The sequence below is a fragment of the Oncorhynchus nerka genome, unplaced genomic scaffold (assembly GCF_034236695.1).
Source record: "Oncorhynchus nerka isolate Pitt River unplaced genomic scaffold, Oner_Uvic_2.0 unplaced_scaffold_810, whole genome shotgun sequence".
Lineage (NCBI taxonomy): Eukaryota > Metazoa > Chordata > Actinopteri > Salmoniformes > Salmonidae > Oncorhynchus > Oncorhynchus nerka.
Genome location: NW_027040445.1, coordinates 38732 through 51206, shown reverse-complemented (window position 1 = coordinate 51206; position 12475 = coordinate 38732). Strand labels below are relative to the sequence as shown.

The window sequence follows — 12475 nt, the reverse complement described above, 5'->3', positions numbered from 1 at the left end:
TGTTCCTCTAGTTGTCTAGTTAATATCTCAGAGAGAGAACCCTGTTCCTCTAGTTGTCTAGTTAATATCTCAGAGAGAACCCTGTTCCTCTAGTTGTCTAGTTAATATCTCAGAGAGAGAACCCTGTTCCTCTAGTTGTCTAGTTAATATCTCAGAGAACCCTGCTCCTCTAGTTGTCTAGTTAATATCTCAGAGAGAACCCTGCTCCTCTAGTTGTCCTACTTAATATCTCAGAGAGAGAACCCTGCTCCTCTAGTTGTCCTACTTAATATCTCAGAGAGAGAACCCTGCTCCTCTAGTTGTCCTACTTAATATCTCAGAGAGAGAACCCTGTTCCTCTAGTTGTCTAGTTAATATCTCAGAGAGAGAACCCTGCTCCTCTAGTTGTCTACTTAATATCTCAGAGAGAGAACCCTGCTCCTCTAGTTGTCTAGTTAATATCTCAGAGAGAACCCTGCTCCTCTAGTTGTCTAGTTAATATCTCAGAGAGAACCCTGCTCCTCTAGTTAATATCTCAGAGAGAGAACCCTGCTCCTCTAGTTGTCTAGTTAATATCTCAGAGAGAGAACCCTGCTCCCTAGTTGTCTAGTTAATATCTCAGAGAGAACCCTGCTCCTCTAGTTGTCTAGTTAATATCTCAGAGAGAGAACCCTGCTCGCCTAGTTGTCTAGTTAATATCTCAGAGAGAACCCTGCTCCTCTAGTTGTCTAGTTAATATCTCAGAGAGAGAACCCTGCTCCTCTAGTTGTCTAGTTAATATCTCAGAGAGAGAACCCTGCTCCTCTAGTTAATATCTCAGAGAGAGAACCCTGCTCCTCTAGTTGTCTAGTTAATATCTCAGAGAGAACCATGTTCCTCTAGTTGTCTACTTAATATCTCAGAGAGAACCCTGTTCCTCTAGTTGTCTAGTTAATATCTCAGAGAGAACCCTGCTCCTCTAGTTGTCTAGTTAATATCTCAGAGAGAGAACCCTGCTCCCTAGTTGTCTAGTTAATATCTCAGAGAGAGAACCCTGCTCCTCTAGTTGTCTAGTTAATATCTCAGAGAGAGAACCCTGCTCCTCTAGTTGTCTAGTTAATATCTCAGAGAGAGAACCCTGTTCCTCTAGTTGTCTAGTTAATATCTCAGAGAACCCTGCTCCTCTAGTTGTCTAGTTAATATCTCAGAGAGAGAACCCTGCTCCCCTAGTTGTCTAGTTAATATCTCAGAGAGAACCCTGCTCCCCTAGTTGTCTAGTTAATATTTCAGAGAGAACCCTGCTCCTCTAGTTGTCTAGTTAATATCTCAGAGAGAACCCTGTTCCTCTAGTTGTCTAGTTAATATCTCAGAGAGAGAACCCTGTTCCTCTAGTTGTCTAGTTAATATCTCAGAGAGAACCCTGTTCCTCTAGTTGTCTAGTTAATATCTCAGAGAGAGAACCCTGTTCCTCTAGTTGTCTAGTTAATATCTCAGAGAACCCTGCTCCTCTAGTTGTCTAGTTAATATCTCAGAGAGAACCCTGCTCCTCTAGTTGTCCTACTTAATATCGCAGAGAGAGAACCCTGCTCCTCTAGTTGTCCTACTTAATATCTCAGAGAGAGAACCCTGCTCCTCTAGTTGTCCTACTTAATATCTCAGAGAGAGAACCTGTTCCTCTAGTTGTCTAGTTAATATCTCAGAGAGAGAACCCTGCTCCTCTAGTTGTCTACTTAATATCTCAGAGAGAGAACCCTGCTCCTCTAGTTGTCTAGTTAATATCTCAGAGAGAACCCTGCTCCTCTAGTTGTCTAGTTAATATCTCAGAGAGAACCCTGCTCCTCTAGTTAATATCTCAGAGAGAGAACCCTGCTCCTCTAGTTGTCTAGTTAATATCTCAGAGAGAGAACCCTGCTCCCCTAGTTGTCTAGTTAATATCTCAGAGAGAACCCTGCTCCTCTAGTTGTCTAGTTAATATCTCAGAGAGAGAACCCTGCTCGTCTAGTTGTCTAGTTAATATCTCAGAGAGAACCCTGCTCCTCTAGTTGTCTAGTTAATATCTCAGAGAGAACCCTGCTCCTCTAGTTGTCTAGTTAATATCTCAGAGAGAGAACCCTGCTCCTCTAGTTGTCTAGTTAATATCTCAGAGAGAGAACCCTGCTCCTCTAGTTGTCTAGTTAATATCTCAGAGAGAGAACCCTGCTCCTCTAGTTGTCTAGTTAATATCTCAGAGAGAACCCTGCTCCTCTAGTTGTCTAGTTAATATCTCAGAGAGAACCCTGCTCCTCTAGTTGTCTAGTTAATATCTCAGAGAGAGAACCCTGCTCCTCTAGTTGTCCTACTTAATATCTCAGAGAGAGAACCCTGCTCCTCTAGTTGTCCTACTTAATATCTCAGAGAGAGAACCCTGCTCCCCTAGTTGTCTACTTAATATCTCAGAGAGAGAACCCTGTTCCTCTAGTTGTCTACTTAATATCTCAGAGAGAACCCTGTTCCTCTAGTTGTCTAGTTAATATCTCAGAGAGAACCCTGCTCCTCTAGTTAATATCTCAGAGAGAACCCTGCTCCTCTAGTTAATATCTCAGAGAGAGAACCCTGCTCCTCTAGTTGTCTAGTTAATATCTCAGAGAGAGAACCCTGTTCCTCTAGTTATCTAGTTAATATCTCAGAGAGAGAACCCTGTTCCTCTAGTTGTCTAGTTAATATCTCAGAGAGAGAACCCTGCTCCTCTAGTTGTCTAGTTAATATCTCAGAGAGAGAACCCTGTTCCTCTAGTTGTCTACTTAATATCTCAGAGAGAGAACCCTGTTCCTCTAGTTGTCTAGTTAATATCTCAGAGAGAACCCTGTTCCTCTAGTTGTCTAGTTAATATCTCAGAGAGAACCCTGCTCCTCTAGTTGTCTAGTTAATATCTCAGAGAGAACCCTGCTCCTCTAGTTGTCTAGTTAATATCTCAGAGAGAGAACCCTGCTCCTCTAGTTGTCTAGTTAATATCTCAGAGAGAGAACCCTGCTCCTCTAGTTGTCTAGTTAATATCTCAGAGAGAGAACCCTGCTCCTCTAGTTGTCTAGTTAATATCTCAGAGAGAGAACCCTGCTCCTCTAGTTGTCTAGTTAATATCTCAGAGAGAGAACCCTGCTCCTCTAGTTGTCTAGTTAATATCTCAGAGAGAACCCTGCTCCTCTAGTTGTCTAGTTAATATCTCAGAGAGAACCCTGCTCCTCTAGTTGTCTAGTTAATATCTCAGAGAGAGAACCCTGCTCCTCTAGTTGTCTAGTTAATATCTCAGAGAGAGAACCCTGCTCCTCTAGTTGTCTAGTTAATATCTCAGAGAGAACCCTGCTCCTCTAGTTGTCCTAGTTAATATCTCAGAGAGAACCCTGCTCCTCTAGTTAATATCTCAGAGAGAGAACCCTGCTCCTCTAGTTGTCTAGTTAATATCTCAGAGAGAGAACCCTGCTCCTCTAGTTGTCCTACTTAATATCTCAGAGAGAGAACCCTGTTCCTCTAGTTGTCTAGTTAATATCTCAGAGAGAGAACCCTGCTCCTCTAGTTAATATCTCAGAGAGAGAACCCTGCTCCTCTAGTTGTCTACTTAATATCTCAGAGAGAGAACCCTGTTCCTCTAGTTGTCTAGTTAATATCTCAGAGAGAGAACCCTGCTCCTCTAGTTGTCTAGTTAATATCTCAGAGAGAGAACCCTGCTCCTCTAGTTGTCCTAGTTAATATCTCAGAGAGAGAACCCTGCTCCTCTAGTTAATATCTCAGAGAGAACCCTGCTCCTCTAGTTAATATCTCAGAGAGAGAACCCTGTTCCTCTAGTTAATATCTCAGAGAGAGAACCCTGTTCCTCTAGTTAATATCTCAGAGAGAGAACCCTGCTCCTCTAGTTAATATCTCAGAGAGAACCCTGCTCCTCTAGTTAATATCTCAGAGAGAGAACCCTGTTCCTCTAGTTAATATCTCAGAGAGAGAACCCTGCTCCTCTAGTTGTCCTACTTAATATCTCAGAGAGAGAACCCTGCTCCTCTAGTTGTCCTACTTAATATCTCAGAGAGAGAACCCTGCTCCCCTAGTTGTCTACTTAATATCTCAGAGAGAGAACCCTGTTCCTCTAGTTGTCTACTTAATATCTCAGAGAGAACCCTGTTCCTCTAGTTGTCTAGTTAATATCTCAGAGAGAACCCTGCTCCTCTAGTTAATATCTCAGAGAGAACCCTGCTCCTCTAGTTAATATCTCAGAGAGAGAACCCTGCTCCTCTAGTTGTCTAGTTAATATCTCAGAGAGAGAACCCTGTTCCTCTAGTTATCTAGTTAATATCTCAGAGAGAGAACCCTGTTCCTCTAGTTGTCTAGTTAATATCTCAGAGAGAGAACCCTGCTCCTCTAGTTGTCTAGTTAATATCTCAGAGAGAGAACCCTGTTCCTCTAGTTGTCTACTTAATATCTCAGAGAGAGAACCCTGTTCCTCTAGTTGTCTAGTTAATATCTCAGAGAGAACCCTGTTCCTCTAGTTGTCTAGTTAATATCTCAGAGAGAACCCTGCTCCTCTAGTTGTCTAGTTAATATCTCAGAGAGAACCCTGCTCCTCTAGTTGTCTAGTTAATATCTCAGAGAGAGAACCCTGCTCCTCTAGTTGTCTAGTTAATATCTCAGAGAGAGAACCCTGCTCCTCTAGTTGTCTAGTTAATATCTCAGAGAGAGAACCCTGCTCCTCTAGTTGTCTAGTTAATATCTCAGAGAGAGAACCCTGCTCCTCTAGTTGTCTAGTTAATATCTCAGAGAGAGAACCCTGCTCCTCTAGTTGTCTAGTTAATATCTCAGAGAGAACCCTGCTCCTCTAGTTGTCTAGTTAATATCTCAGAGAGAGAACCCTGCTCCTCTAGTTGTCTAGTTAATATCTCAGAGAGAGAACCCTGCTCCTCTAGTTGTCTAGTTAATATCTCAGAGAGAGAACCCTGCTCCTCTAGTTGTCTAGTTAATATCTCAGAGAGAACCCTGCTCCTCTAGTTGTCCTAGTTAATATCTCAGAGAGATCCCTGCTCCTCTAGTTAATATCTCAGAGAGAGAACCCTGCTCCTCTAGTTGTCTAGTTAATATCTCAGAGAGAGAACCCTGCTCCTCTAGTTGTCCTACTTAATATCTCAGAGAGAGAACCCTGTTCCTCTAGTTGTCTAGTTAATATCTCAGAGAGAGAACCCTGCTCCTCTAGTTAATATCTCAGAGAGAGAACCCTGCTCCTCTAGTTGTCTACTTAATATCTCAGAGAGAGAACCCTGTTCCTCTAGTTGTCTAGTTAATATCTCAGAGAGAGAACCCTGCTCCTCTAGTTGTCTAGTTAATATCTCAGAGAGAGAACCCTGCTCCTCTAGTTGTCTAGTTAATATCTCAGAGAGAACCCTGCTCCTCTAGTTGTCCTAGTTAATATCTCAGAGAGAACCCTGCTCCTCTAGTTAATATCTCAGAGAGAGAACCCTGCTCCTCTAGTTGTCTAGTTAATATCTCAGAGAGAGAACCCTGCTCCTCTAGTTGTCCTACTTAATATCTCAGAGAGAGAACCCTGTTCCTCTAGTTGTCTAGTTAATATCTCAGAGAGAGAACCCTGCTCCTCTAGTTAATATCTCAGAGAGAGAACCCTGCTCCTCTAGTTGTCTACTTAATATCTCAGAGAGAGAACCCTGTTCCTCTAGTTGTCTAGTTAATATCTCAGAGAGAGAACCCTGCTCCTCTAGTTGTCTAGTTAATATCTCAGAGAGAGAACCCTGCTCCTCTAGTTGTCCTAGTTAATATCTCAGAGAGAGAACCCTGCTCCTCTAGTTAATATCTCAGAGAGAACCCTGCTCCTCTAGTTAATATCTCAGAGAGAGAACCCTGTTCCTCTAGTTAATATCTCAGAGAGAGAACCCTGTTCCTCTAGTTAATATCTCAGAGAGAGAACCCTGCTCCTCTAGTTAATATCTCAGAGAGAGAACCCTGCTCCTCTAGTTGTCTAGTTAATATCTCAGAGAGAGAACCCTGCTCCTCTAGTTGTCTAGTTAATATCTCAGAGAGAGAACCCTGCTCCTCTAGTTGTCTACTTAATATCTCAGAGAGAACCCTGCTCCTCTAGTTGTCTAGTTAATATCTCAGAGAGAGAACCCTGCTCCTCTAGTTGTCTAGTTAATATCTCAGAGAGAGAACCCTGCTCCTCTAGTTGTCTAGTTAATATCTCAGAGAGAACCCTGCTCCTCTAGTTGTCTAGTTAATATCTCAGAGAGAACCCTGCTCCTCTAGTTGTCTAGTTAATATCTCAGAGAGAACCCTGCTCCTCTAGTTGTCTAGTTAATATCTCAGAGAACCCTGCTCCTCTAGTTGTCTAGTTAATATCTCAGAGAGAGAACCCTGCTCCTCTAGTTGTCTAGTTAATATCTCAGAGAGAGAACCCTGCTCCTCTAGTTGTCTAGTTAATATCTCAGAGAGAACCCTGCTCCTCTAGTTGTCTAGTTAATATCTCAGAGAGAGAACCCTGCTCCTCTAGTTAATATCTCAGAGAGAGAACCCTGCTCCTCTAGTTAATATCTCAGAGAGAACCCTGCTCCTCTAGTTGTCTAGTTAATATCTCAGAGAGAGAACCCTGCTCCTCTAGTTGTCTAGTTAATATCTCAGAGAGAGAACCCTGCTCCTCTAGTTGTCTAGTTAATATCTCAGAGAGAACCCTGCTCCTCTAGTTGTCTAGTTAATATCTCAGAGAGAACCCTGCTCCTCTAGTTGTCTAGTTAATATCTCAGAGAGAGAACCCTGTTCCTCTAGTTGTCTAGTTAATATCTCAGAGAGAGAACCCTGCTCCTCTAGTTGTCTAGTTAATATCTCAGAGAGAGAACCCTGCTCCTCTAGTTGTCTAGTTAATATCTCAGAGAGAACCCTGCTCCTCTAGTTGTCTAGTTAATATCTCAGAGAGAGAACCCTGCTCCCCTAGTTAATATCTCAGAGAGAACCCTGCTCCTCTAGTTAATATCTCAGAGAGAACCCTGCTCCTCTAGTTGTCTAGTTAATATCTCAGAGAGAGAACCCTGCTCCCCTAGTTGTCCTAGTTAATATCTCAGAGAGAGAACCCTGCTCCTCTAGTTGTCTAGTTAATATCTCAGAGAGAACCCTGCTCCTCTAGTTGTCTAGTTAATATCTCAGAGAGAACCCTGCTCCTCTAGTTGTCTAGTTAATATCTCAGAGAGAACCCTGCTCCTCTAGTTGTCTAGTTAATATCTCAGAGAGAGAACCCTGCTCCTCTAGTTGTCCTACTTAATATCTCAGAGAGAGAACCCTGTTCCTCTAGTTGTCTAGTTAATATCTCAGAGAGAGAACCCTGCTCCTCTAGTTAATATTTCAGAGAGAACCCTGCTCCTCTAGTTAATATCTCAGAGAGAGAACCCTGTTCCTCTAGTTAATATCTCAGAGAGAGAACCCTGTTCCTCTAGTTAATATCTCAGAGAGAGAACCCTGCTCCTCTAGTTAATATCTCAGAGAGAGAACCCTGCTCCTCTAGTTGTCTAGTTAATATCTCAGAGAGAGAACCCTGCTCCTCTAGTTGTCTAGTTAATATCTCAGAGAGAGAACCCTGCTCCTCTAGTTGTCTAGTTAATATCTCAGAGAGAGAACCCTGCTCCTCTAGTTGTCTAGTTAATATCTCAGAGAGAGAACCCTGCTCCTCTAGTTGTCTACTTAATATCTCAGAGAGAACCCTGCTCCTCTAGTTGTCTAGTTAATATCTCAGAGAGAGAACCCTGCTCCTCTAGTTGTCTAGTTAATATCTCAGAGAGAGAACCCTGCTCCTCTAGTTGTCTAGTTAATATCTCAGAGAGAACCCTGCTCCTCTAGTTGTCTAGTTAATATCTCAGAGAGAACCCTGCTCCTCTAGTTGTCTAGTTAATATCTCAGAGAACCCTGCTCCTCTAGTTGTCTAGTTAATATCTCAGAGAGAGAACCCTGCTCCTCTAGTTGTCTAGTTAATATCTCAGAGAGAGAACCCTGCTCCTCTAGTTGTCTAGTTAATATCTCAGAGAGAACCCTGCTCCTCTAGTTGTCTAGTTAATATCTCAGAGAGAGAACCCTGCTCCTCTAGTTAATATCTCAGAGAGAGAACCCTGCTCCTCTAGTTAATATCTCAGAGAGAACCCTGCTCCTCTAGTTGTCTAGTTAATATCTCAGAGAGAACCCTGCTCCTCTAGTTGTCTAGTTAATATCTCAGAGAGAACCCTGCTCCCCTAGTTGTCTAGTTAATATCTCAGAGAGAGAACCCTGCTCCTCTAGTTGTCTAGTTAATATCTCAGAGAGAGAACCTGCTCCTCTAGTTGTCTACTTAATATCTCAGAGAGAGAACCCTGCTCCTCTAGTTGTCTAGTTAATATCTCAGAGAGAGAACCCTGTTCCCCTAGTTGTCTAGTTAATATCTCAGAGAGAACCCTGCTCCTCTAGTTGTCTAGTTAATATCTCAGAGAGAACCCTGCTCCTCTAGTTGTCTAGTTAATATCTCAGAGAGAGAACCCTGCTCCTCTAGTTGTCTAGTTAATATCTCAGAGAGAACCCTGCTCCTCTAGTTGTCCTAGTTAATATCTCAGAGAGAACCCTGCTCCTCTAGTTGTCTAGTTAATATCTCAGAGAGAACCCTGCTCCTCTAGTTGTCTACTTAATATCTCAGAGAGAGAACCCTGCTCCTCTAGTTGTCTAGTTAATATCTCAGAGAGAGAACCCTGCTCCTCTAGTTGTCTAGTTAATATCTCAGAGAGAGAACCCTGCTCCCCTAGTTGTCTAGTTAATATCTCAGAGAGAGAACCCTGCTCCTCTAGTTGTCTAGTTAATATCTCAGAGAGAACCCTGCTCCTCTAGTTGTCTACTTAATATCTCAGAGAGAGAACCCTGCTCCTCTAGTTGTCTAGTTAATATCTCAGAGAGAGAACCCTGCTCCCCTAGTTAATATCTCAGAGAGAGAACCCTGCTCCTCTAGTTGTCCTAGTTAATATATCAGAGAGAGAACCCTGCTCCTCTAGTTGTCTAGTTAATATATCAGAGAGAACCCTGCTCCCCTAGTTAATATCTCAGAGAGAGAACCCTGCTCCTCTAGTTGTCCTAGTTAATATATCAGAGAGAGAACCCTGCTCCTCTAGTTGTCTAGTTAATATCTCAGAGAGAACCCTGCTCCTCTAGTTGTCTAGTTAATATCTCAGAGAGAACCCTGCTCCTCTAGTTGTCTAGTTAATATCTCAGAGAGAACCCTGTTCCTCTAGTTGTCTAGTTAATATCTCAGAGAGAGAACCCTGCTCCTCTAGTTGTCTAGTTAATATCTCAGAGAGAACCCTGCTCCTCTAGTTGTCTAGTTAATATCTCAGAGAGAACCCTGCTCCTCTAGTTGTCTAGTTAATATCTCAGAGAGAGAACCCTGCTCCTCTAGTTGTCTACTTAATATCTCAGAGAGAGAACCCTGCTCCTCTAGTTGTCTAGTTAATATCTCAGAGAGAACCCTGCTCCCCTAGTTAATATCTCAGAGAGAGAACCCTGCTCCTCTAGTTGTCTAGTTAATATCTCAGAGAGAGAACCCTGCTCCTCTAGTTGTCTAGTTAATATCTCAGAGAGAGAACCCTGCTCCTCTAGTTGTCTAGTTAATATCTCAGAGAGAGAACCCTGCTCCCCTAGTTAATATCTCAGAGAGAGAACCCTGCTCCTCTAGTTGTCTAGTTAATATCTCAGAGAGAGAACCCTGCTCCTCTAGTTGTCTAGTTAATATCTCAGAGAGAGAACCCTGCTCCTCTAGTTGTCTAGTTAATATCTCAGAGAGAACCCTGTTCCTCTAGTTGTCTAGTTAATATCTCAGAGAGAGAACCCTGCTCCTCTAGTTGTCTAGTTAATATCTCAGAGAGAACCCTGCTCCTCTAGTTAATATCTCAGAGAACCCTGCTCCTCTAGTTGTCTAGTTAATATCTCAGAGAGAGAACCCTGTTCCTCTAGTTGTCTAGTTAATATCTCAGAGAGAGAACCCTGCTCCTCTAGTTGTCTAGTTAATATCTCAGAGAGAGAACCCTGCTCCCCTAGTTAATATCTCAGAGAGAACCCTGCTCCTCTAGTTGTCTAGTTAATATCTCAGAGAGAGAACCCTGCTCCCCTAGTTGTCCTAGTTAATATCTCAGAGAGAGAACCCTGCTCCTCTAGTTGTCTAGTTAATATCTCAGAGAGAACCCTGCTCCTCTAGTTGTCTAGTTAATATCTCAGAGAGAGAACCCTGCTCCTCTAGTTGTCTAGTTAATATCTCAGAGAGAACCCTGCTCCTCTAGTTGTCTAGTTAATAGCTCAGAGAGAGAACCCTGCTCCTCTAGTTGTCTAGTTAATATCTCAGAGAGAGAACCCTGCTCCTCTAGTTGTCTAGTTAATATCTCAGAGAGAGAACCCTGCTCCTCTAGTTAATATCTCAGAGAGAGAACCCTGCTCCTCTAGTTAATATCTCAGAGAGAACCCTGCTCCTCTAGTTGTCCTAGTTAATATCTCAGAGAGAGAACCCTGCTCCTCTAGTTGTCCTAGTTAATATCTCAGAGAGAACCCTGCTCCTCTAGTTGTCCTAGTTAATATCTCAGAGAGAGAACCCTGTTCCTCTAGTTGTCTAGTTAATATCTCAGAGAGAGAACCCTGCTCCTCTAGTTAATATCTCAGAGAGAACCCTGCTCCTCTAGTTGTCTAGTTAATATCTCAGAGAGAGAACCCTGCTCCTCTAGTTGTCTAGTTAATATCTCAGAGAGAACCCTGCTCCTCTAGTTGTCCTAGTTAATATCTCAGAGAGAGAACCCTGCTCCTCTAGTTGTCTAGTTAATATCTCAGAGAGAGAACCCTGCTCCTCTAGTTGTCTAGTTAATATCTCAGAGAGAACCCTGCTCCTCTAGTTGTCTACTTAATATCTCAGAGAGAACCCTGCTCCTCTAGTTAATATCTCAGAGAGAGAACCCTGCTCCTCTAGTTGTCTACTTAATATCTCAGAGAGAACCCTGCTCCTCTAGTTGTCTAGTTAATATCTCAGAGAGAGAACCCTGCTCCTCTAGTTGTCTAGTTAATATCTCAGAGAGAGAACCCTGCTCCTCTAGTTGTCTAGTTAATATCTCAGAGAGAGAACCCTGCTCCTCTAGTTGTCTAGTTAATATCTCAGAGAGAGAACCCTGCTCCTCTAGTTGTCTAGTTAATATCTCAGAGAGAACCCCGCTCCTCTAGTTGTCTAGTTAATATCTCAGAGAGAACCCCGCTCCTCTAGTTGTCTAGTTAATATCTCAGAGAGAGAACCCTGCTCCTCTAGTTGTCTAGTTAATATCTCAGAGAGAACCCTGCTCCTCTAGTTGTCTAGTTAATATCTCAGAGAGAGAACCCTGCTCCTCTAGTTAATATCTCAGAGAGAGAACCCTGCTCCTCTAGTTAATATCTCAGAGAGAGAACCCTGCTCCTCTAGTTGTCTAGTTAATATCTCAGAGAGAGAACCCTGCTCCTCTAGTTGTCTAGTTAATATCTCAGAGAGAGAACCCTGTTCCTCTAGTTGTCTACTTAATATCTCAGAGAGAGAACCCTGCTCCTCTAGTTGTCTAGTTAATATCTCAGAGAGAGAACCCTGCATATACATCAGAGATGGTGTGTGTTGGAGAGAGAACACTCCTCCTCTAGCTGGTATATCAGAGATGGTGTGTGTTAGAGAGAGAACACTCCTCCTCTAGCTGATATATCAGAGATGGTGTGTGTTGGAGAGAGAACACTCCTCCTCTAGCTGGTATTTCAGAGATGGTGTGTGTTAGAGAGAGAACACTCCTCCTCTAGCAGATACATCAGAGATGGTGTGTGTTGAGAGAGAACCCTGCTCCCTAGCTGGTATATCAGAGATGGTGTGTGTTAGAGAGAGAACACTCCTCCTCTAGCTGATATATCAGAGATGGTGTGTGTTGGAGAGAGAACACTCCTCCTCTAGCTGGTATTTCAGAGATGGTGTGTGTTAGAGAGAGAACACTCCTCCTCTAGCTGATATATCAGAGATGGTGTGTGTTAGAGAGAGAACACTCCTCCTCTAGCAGATACATCAGAGAAGGTGTGTGTTAGAGAGAGAACACTCCTCCTCTAGCTGATATATCAGAGATGGTGTGTGTACTAACACTCCTCCTCTAGCTGCCCTAGCTGATATATCAGAGATGGTGTGTGTTAGAGAGAGAACACTCCTCCTCTAGCTGATATATCAGAGATGGTGTGTGTACTAACACTCCTCCTCTAGCTGCCCTAGCTGATATATCAGAGATGGTGCTGCAGCTTCAGGGAACCATGATGAAGATGGAGAACATCCAGAAGCTTCTAGAACTGAAGAAAGATCTGACAGGCATCCAGGACCTGGCTATACCTGGCAGGGTAAGAGAACAGTTTTTCCCTGGCTTTGCTTTGACAAGTATTGTACTGATTTATTCCAAGTTGTAGTACATCAGTCCTCATGTTGTCCTTTTAGTGTATCTAACTTCCAGACACGTCGTTGTTCATTGTTTCC

General features: G+C 42.9%; 1 protein-coding gene across 1 annotated transcript in view; it reads left to right on the top strand.

Annotated features, from left to right (window-relative positions):
- LOC115123634 (FERM, ARHGEF and pleckstrin domain-containing protein 1-like) overlaps positions 1-12475 on the top strand; it is a gene marked incomplete at both ends in the record, with an annotated part of 60793 nt that overhangs the window by 9595 nt on the left and 38723 nt on the right. Inside the window, one exon of the mRNA XM_065016880.1 lies at positions 12212-12342. Coding sequence (XP_064872952.1) covers positions 12212-12342 — 131 coding nt within the window. The remainder of the gene's footprint in view (positions 1-12211; positions 12343-12475) is intronic.